The following is an 8,200-nucleotide window of genomic DNA, read 5'->3' on the forward strand; positions in this document are numbered from 1 at the left end:
AACATTTTCCTGTTCCGTAATCCTTCCCAGTCTCGCCTTTACCCTAGAGGGGAGATGAAAAGCTAAGTATAAATTTGGAAAATGGAGTCTAAAATGAACAATAATTCCTGACCACACCTACCCTTCTTCTTCCCTGCCATCTTACCTCTGTGGCAGGTTGAGTTTCTTAGGACCAGACTCTGAGATGGAGATTTGGGTGCAAGAAATTTAATGGGGAGTGCTTTAAGGAATAACATCTCTGAGGGGACAAAGAAAGCATGATTAAGCAGGAGTTTGGGTGTGATGCAGGCACAACAAAGGCCTTGGCCAATCCCACTGAGAGCTCATGAGCTGTAATGACCCTTCAGAATTGTCCCAGTTGGGGCAAGAGGCTACATCTTACACCCCTGCATAGACCGGTCATTGTGATGCAGGATGCCCCTGGAAATGAGGCGTGGCCTTGGATAGCGTAGCTCTCTTCAAGCAAGAACGACCAATCCCTGGAAAGTGGAGGTCATGTGCAACTGTTACCTGAAGTCAGCTATTAACCAGCAGTTGGGAGAATAAATACTTCAGTCCTGAAGTCAGGTGTAGGGGTTAGGAGGCAAATACAAGTGGCACAATACAGCATCCACTATAACTTCCAAATCATGTTCCAAATGGAAAATGTAACCATACTTTTAATAAATTCCCATTGAACACCACCATGCATGACACATTGTGTTAGAAGGTGAGACTACAACATGAAACAAGATAGTCTCTGCCCTCACGAATTTTCCAGATGTGGGCAGGAACTAATTACCACAAATGTAGTGGCTTAAAGCAATATCCATCAACTTCCCGTCTCTGGTCTGGCATGTAAAGAGATTAGAAGTCTTCACTCTGTCCTAACAAGTAAAAAGCCGAACAAACTAATCATCAGATCTTCTTAAATCTATCAGAGAATTGAGGTCACAGGGCAAACCGCTGACCCCAAAATTGGAGAGATGGGCAGATACAGAGTCAAAACTTACTGGAGCAGAAATCTCTGTGGGAACCACTGCCATACTTTGCTACCTGCCAGAAAAAAAACTCTGGTTTTAACATTTTCATGCGAGGGCATCCCTGGTGACGCAGTGGTTAAGAACCTGCCTGCTAACGCAGGGGACACGGGTTCGAGCCCTGGTCCAGGAAGATCCCACGTGCCGTGGAGCAACTAAGCCCGTGTGCCACAACTACTGAAGCCCGCACGCCTAGAGCCCGTGCTCCACAACAAGAGAAGCCAGGGCACTGCAACAAAGAGTAGCCCCCGCTCGCCGCAACTAGAGAAAGCCCACACACAATAACAAAGACCCAATGCAGCCAAAAATAAAAAAAAATAAAACAAATTTATTAAAAAAAGAAAAATCTCATGTGATTTGGTTCAGATCACCCAAACAGTCACCCTTAAAAGGCCAAACTATCTTTTAACATAATCTAATCATGGGAGTAAAATCCCTTAAAGTAACAGTTCTATAGGTTTGGGTAGGAAACCTTGGGGCTGTTTTACAATTTCGCCTACCACAACCATGATGGCAGGCTGATAAGATACCTCTGTAAAGGGAGGTCTGGTGGCTTCTTTTGACTTCCTTAATAGTAGAGAGTACTAAGTTTGAGGAAAGAGGTTTTAGGATGAAGGAATTTGATTGACAGCGTTATGGGCTCAGCACTCTGGGAATTAGAGCAGAGGAAGAAGGAAAAAAAAAAAAAAAAAAAAAAAAAAAAAATAGTAGAGAGTACTGAGTTTGAGGAAAGAAGTTTTAGGATGAAGGAATTTGATTGACAGCTTTATGGGCTCAGCAGTCTGGAAATCAGAACAGAGGAGGAGGAGTTTGGTTTGAGGTTCTTTTGGGTAAGCTGGGCAGAAAAACCACAGGTCAAGGGAGATAACAGGCTTAACTGATGGACCACAGAATGTAGGCCGGCGAAGCCCACTGCTTTTTTTTTTTTTAATAAATTTTAATAACGGTTCTTTTTAAATTTTATTTATTTATTTTTGGCTGCACTGGGTCTTTGTTGCCACGTGCGGGCTTTCTCTAGTTGCAGAGAGAGGGGGCTACTCTTCGTTGCGGCGCACGGGCTTCTCACTGTGGTGGCTTCTCTTGTTGCGGAGCACGGGATCTAGGCACGCGGGCTTCAGTAGTTGTGGTGCACAGACTTAGTTGCTCTGCGGCATGTGGGATCTTCCTGGACCAGGGATCGAACCCATGTCCCCTGCATTTTAACCACTGTGCCACCAGGGAAGTCCCAAAGCCCACTGCTTTAAGTTAACCCAAGTAGAACAGGCTGTCCTGCTCATTCCCCACATACTGGCCTCTTCAGGGATTACTCCTACTCTCCTAACATTTCACAATTAAAATACCATATTTATTAAACCATTTCTCTAATATTGGAATGGTTGTTTCCAACTTTATATAATTTCGGACTTTAAGAGGATATTGTTATCATCAGGACAACCTCACCTTACATCCTTTTCATGTCTTTTATTCTCTCGTATGATGTCATACATGGGATCTTCATGTGCCTTAAGGGTGAGAAAAGGTTAAGGTTGGGTTAGGCTTCATGGGTTGTTAGTTAATTAAACATTAAATCCCTGTTACTAAAAGCCAGTTATTCTTTTCCAGTTTGGTTGTTCAAACGTTCTAATCCTTCCTAAGGGTCACCAGAACTGCAAACTCCCTGAAGCTGTAAAAATAATTTTCCAATTAGAAAAATACAGAAGGGAATTCCCCAGTGGTTAGGCCTCCAGGCTTTCATTGCGGAGGGCCTAGGTTCGATCCCTGATCGGGGAACTAGGATCCCGCAAGCCACGCAGAGTGGTCAAAAAAAGAGGGACTTCCCTGGTGGTCTGGTGGATAAGACTCCACACTCCCAATTCAGGGGGCCCGGGTTCAATCCCTGGTCGGGGAACTAGATCCCACATGCATGCCACAACTAAGAGTCTGCATGCCACAACTAAAGATCCCACATGCCATAACGAAGATCCCGTGTGCCGCAACTAAGACCCAGCACAGCCAAAATAAATAAATATTTTTTAAAAAGAGAAAAATACAGTATATAATTTAAATATCCTTTATAAAGCATTAAACGATGGCAGAATCATGAAAAACTATTCAAGGAAGAAATATTGAGGCAATTCTCTTTGTTCTATGTGGATACATGATCAAGAAATAGTATTAAGAAAAACAAGTGAATTATAAAATTATATATAACAATGAAACATTTATAGGTATGCAAAAATATATAAGTATCCCAAACAAAATATGGAAGTATACTGGAGGTATAGATAATTTTAAATGATTTGAATTACTTAAAAGTAAGAACACGTATGGGAAATGTTATGGTATTTGAATTATCTCATTTTAAAAAAGAATAAATGTTTATTACAGAAATTTTAGATATTATCAGAAAATTAAGTTTTTTTAAAAAATCTACTACTTCACTACCCAGGGATAACAGTAATATTAACATTCGGTCTCTGTTTTTCTTTTTCTTTTTTTTTTTTTTTGGCTGCACCACACAGCTTGTGGAATCTCAGTTCCCTGACCAGGGATTGAACCTGCACCCACGGCAATGAAAGCACCGAGTCCTAACCACTGGACCACCAGGGAATTCCCTAGTCTCTCTTTTTATTTATTGGCCGCATTGGGTCTTTTTTTTTTTAATTTATTTTTGGCTTGATCGGGTCTTCGTTGCTGCTTTCTCTAGTTGCGGTGAGTGGGGGCTACTCTTCACTGCGCTGCATGGGTTCTAGGCACTCGGGCTTCAGTAGTTGTGGCTTGCAGGCTCTAAAGCACAGGCTCAGTAGTTGTGGCGCACAGGCTTAGCTGCTCCATGGCATGTGGGATCTTCCTGGACCAGGGATTGAACCCATGTCCCCTGCATTGGCAGGCGGATTCTTAACCACTGCACCACCAGGGAAGTCCCGCATTGGCTCTTAGTTGTGGCACATGAGATCTTCGTTGAGGCATGTGGGATTTTCAGTTGCGGCATGCAGGATCTCTCATTGTGGTGCACGGGCTTCTCTCTAGTGGTGGTGTGCAGGTTTTTCTCTCTCTAGTTGAGGCGCGTGGGCTCAGTAGTTGCAGTGCGCAGGCTTAGTTGCCCTGCGGCATGTGGGATCTTAGCTCCCTGACCAGGGATCAAACCCGCATCCCCTGCATTGGGAGACGGATTCTTTACCACTGGACCACCAAGGAAGTCCCTGGTCTTTTTAACTTGTTATTATAAATTTTATAATATTTTAAAATATAAATTATTATAATTTATGAAAAATTATAATCATACCATTTATATATAAAACTCTATTACTTTTCAGTTGTTTTCATAAACATTTTCCCATGATATTACACATTTCTTCTAAAACACAGTTCCTAATGGCTAATTATTTGTTACAGTAATTTATGTTGATATATTGGACTATTAAGGTGTTTCCTATTTTTCTTTAGCTCCCATTTTTCTAACCACATAAATAATAATGAAAGCTATCCTTATACATACATAAAGAATTGTGTATATATTAATGTTCTCTTACATCCTTAAGGTAAATTAAAGTGGGATTTCTGAGTCAAAATGAGTATGTTTAAAGTTTTTGAGATTTATCACCAAACTATGTTCTATAGTATCTGTAGAAATTGTCATTCCACCTAAAAGTAGAACAATTGATCCAAAATAAATTATTTCGGATTATTAAAATGAAAACACAACATCTTAAAATGTCTTAAAAACTGGAGAATGGGGCTTCCCTGGTGGCGCAGTGGTTAAGAATCCACCTGCCAACGCAGGGGACACAGGTTCAATCCCTGGTCTGGGAAGATCCCACATGCCACAGAGCAACTAAGCCCACGCACCACAATTACTGAGCCTGCACTCGAGAGCCTGCGAGCTACAACTACTGAGGCTGCATGCTGCAACTACTGAAGCCCGTGTGCCTAGAGCCCATGCTCTGCAACAAAGAGAAGCCACTGCAATAAGAAGCCTGCGCACCACAACGAAGAGTAGCCCCCTGCTGACCGCAACTAGAGAAAGCCGTTGCACAGCAATGAAGACCCAACGCAGCCAAAAAATAAAATTTAAAAAAAACCCAAAAAACTGGAGAATGTCTGTTGACTCCAGTTTGATATATATTGATAACCTCAGTACATCCAGACAGCTACATATTTCACTTGAGAGAAGCAGTTACTGAATGAAGAATTTACACCCCTGGGAAATGACTCTGTTAAAATAAGGTGAGGAAATGATAATTTTACTGTCATGTAAAGAGCAAATATAATTTATATATACACTTCTAGCTTATAGTTTAAATCTTCAGGTAAAGCCTGGAAAACTAAAACCCTCATTTTAGTTATGAAACTGATTTTTTTATACAATAAGTAAAAAAAACTGATTTTTTTATACAATAAGTTAAAAAAAAGTGATTGAATAAATAACAATGTCTGCTTCAGAAAAAGAATCACTATTCCCAAGGTATAAGCGAATAACACCTTAATAAGAAGTTTTCTGTTAAGATCTAATCTGTCACACAAATGTACAGGCATGCCTCATCTTACTGCACTTCACTTTATCGCACTTAGCAGATACTACGTTTTTTACAAATTGAAGGTTTGTGGCAACTCTGCGTTGAGCAAGTATATCAGCATCATTTATCCAACAGTATTTGCTCACACCATGTCACTGTGTCACATTTTGGTAATTCTCACAATATTTCAAACTTTTCATTATAATTACATTTGTTAGGGCGATCTGTGATCAGTGATCTTTGATGTTAGTACTACAACTCTCTGAAGGCTCAGATGATGGTTAGCATTTTTTAGCAAGAAAGTATTTTAAATTAAGTTATGTACTTTGTTTTTTTAGACAGAATGCTATTGCATATTTAACATAATACAGTATAGAGTAAACATGACTTTTATATGTGTTGGGAAATTTAAAAATTCATGTCATTCACTATATTGTGATATTTGCTTTATTGAGGTTCTAGATATTGCCAGAACCAAACCTGCAACATCTCTGAGGTACGCCTGTAATTTAATACAAATGTAGTTAACACCAGATACTTTGGCCAAATGACTTCTGGGAATGTATTTTGTGTGAATTTGCAGTTCACTGTTAGTACCTAATCAACTGATATTCACTATCTCTGATAAATGTAAATTGATATGGTGGGGTTCTACTTACTACTCTGAACTGTTCTAACTTTTGGTTGCCTTTGATAAAAAAAGGGCATTCTTTGTCGCCTGTTCGGTGACCATATCGTTTACAGCGCCAACCTGAAAACAAAGAAAAGAGGAAATACTTCTGTAAGATAACACAGTTTCCTTTAATGAAGACAAAGGATCAGTAGATCATATTAAAGTTTTTCTTCATTAAACTCCAATTCTAAAAGCAAATGCAATCAGTGAATGAACCATGTAAGATCCTAAAAAACAAAGGGAAACTACAGATCTTCCTTGAGTTATGATGGGGTTACATCCCAATAAACCCATCATAAGTTGAAAATACTATAAGTTGAAAATGCACTTAATACACCTAAACTACTGAACATCATAGATTAGCCTAGCCTACCTTAAATGCACTCAGAACATCTACATTAGCCTACAATTGGGCAAAATCATCTGACACAAAGCCTATTTTGTAATAAAGTGTTGAATTTCTCATGTAATATCAGCATCATTTATCCAACAGTATTTGCTCACACCATGTCACTGTGTCACATTTTGGTAATTCTCACAATATTTCAAACTTTTCATTATAATTACATTTGTTAGGGCGATCTGTGATCAGTGATCTTTGATGTTAGTACTACAACTCTCTGAAGGCTCAGATGATGGTTAGCATTTTTTAGCAAGAAAGTATTTTAAATTAAGTTATGTACTTTGTTTTTTTAGACAGAATGCTATTGCATATTTAACATAATACAGTATAGAGTAAACATGACTTTTATATGTGTTGGGAAATTTAAAAATTCATGTCATTCACTATATTGTGATATTTGCTTTATTGAGGTTCTAGATATTGCCAGAACCAAACCTGCAACATCTCTGAGGTACGCCTGTAATTTAATACAAATGTAGTTAACACCAGATACTTTGGCCAAATGACTTCTGGGAATGTATTTTGTGTGAATTTGCAGTTCACTGTTAGTACCTAATCAACTGATATTCACTATCTCTGATAAATGTAAATTGATATGGTGGGGTTCTACTTACTACTCTGAACTGTTCTAACTTTTGGTTGCCTTTGATAAAAAAAGGGCATTCTTTGTCGCCTGTTCGGTGACCATATCGTTTACAGCGCCAACCTGAAAACAAAGAAAAGAGGAAATACTTCTGTAAGATAACACAGTTTCCTTTAATGAAGACAAAGGATCAGTAGATCATATTAAAGTTTTTCTTCATTAAACTCCAATTCTAAAAGCAAATGCAATCAGTGAATGAACCATGTAAGATCCTAAAAAACAAAGGGAAACTACAGATCTTCCTTGAGTTATGATGGGGTTACATCCCAATAAACCCATCATAAGTTGAAAATACTATAAGTTGAAAATGCACTTAATACACCTAAACTACTGAACATCATAGATTAGCCTAGCCTACCTTAAATGCACTCAGAACATCTACATTAGCCTACAATTGGGCAAAATCATCTGACACAAAGCCTATTTTGTAATAAAGTGTTGAATTTCTCATGTAATTTATTGAATACTGTACTGAAAGTGAAAAACAAAATGGTTGTATGGGAACATAATTTTGAGAGCTGGATCTCAGGAAACCATTGAAAAACAATGAAGTTTGGGGGTTCTCTGTTGACTGCCTCTGAGCTGCCCCTGTCTTTATCTCTCCTAACATTTAAAGTTCAGGAAAGGAGGATAACACTCCTTCAAACCAATGTCTTTCTTTGTGTTCAAAACCCTCTTACCTTTAAAGGAAAGGTGATCCTTACTATTCAAAATGTGGTCCATGCACAAGCAAAATCAACAACACATGGGAGATTGGTAGAAATGCACAGTATTAGGCCTACTCCAGAAACACTGACACATACTTGGAGTTCAAAAGACTTATTGGTGATGTGTAGACATATTAAAGTTTGAGAACCACTGTTCTAGATAATACTACAATCACTAAAATCAATGAAAATATGCATATGTGTGTGTGTGTGTATATATATATATATATATATATATATATATCTTGTTTGAAATGTG

General features: G+C 38.6%; 1 protein-coding gene and 1 long non-coding RNA gene across 2 annotated transcripts in view; both read right to left on the reverse strand.

Moving 5' to 3' along the window:
- Nucleotides 1–697: 697 nt before the first annotated feature.
- Nucleotides 698–6,260, reverse strand: LOC112394023 (uncharacterized). Its single transcript, XR_003002081.1, has 3 exons — nucleotides 6,175–6,260; nucleotides 2,460–2,521; nucleotides 698–1,035 (listed from the first exon to the last, which is right to left on the reverse strand). It is a non-coding gene; the product is annotated as an uncharacterized LOC112394023 (long non-coding RNA).
- Nucleotides 6,261–6,891: 631 nt separating this feature from the next.
- LOC112393893 (retinitis pigmentosa 9 protein-like) overlaps nucleotides 6,892–8,200 on the reverse strand; it is a 12,084-nt gene continuing 10,775 nt past the window's right edge. The window contains exon 4 of the mRNA XM_024736347.1: nucleotides 6,892–7,297. Within this exon, the coding sequence (XP_024592115.1) occupies nucleotides 7,137–7,297 (161 nt within the window). The 3' untranslated portion in view covers nucleotides 6,892–7,136. The remainder of the gene's footprint in view (nucleotides 7,298–8,200) is intronic.

This window comes from Neophocaena asiaeorientalis, unplaced genomic scaffold (assembly GCF_003031525.2).
Source record: "Neophocaena asiaeorientalis asiaeorientalis breed wild unplaced genomic scaffold, Neophocaena_asiaeorientalis_V1.1 scaffold612, whole genome shotgun sequence".
Taxonomy (NCBI): Eukaryota; Metazoa; Chordata; class Mammalia; order Artiodactyla; family Phocoenidae; genus Neophocaena; species Neophocaena asiaeorientalis.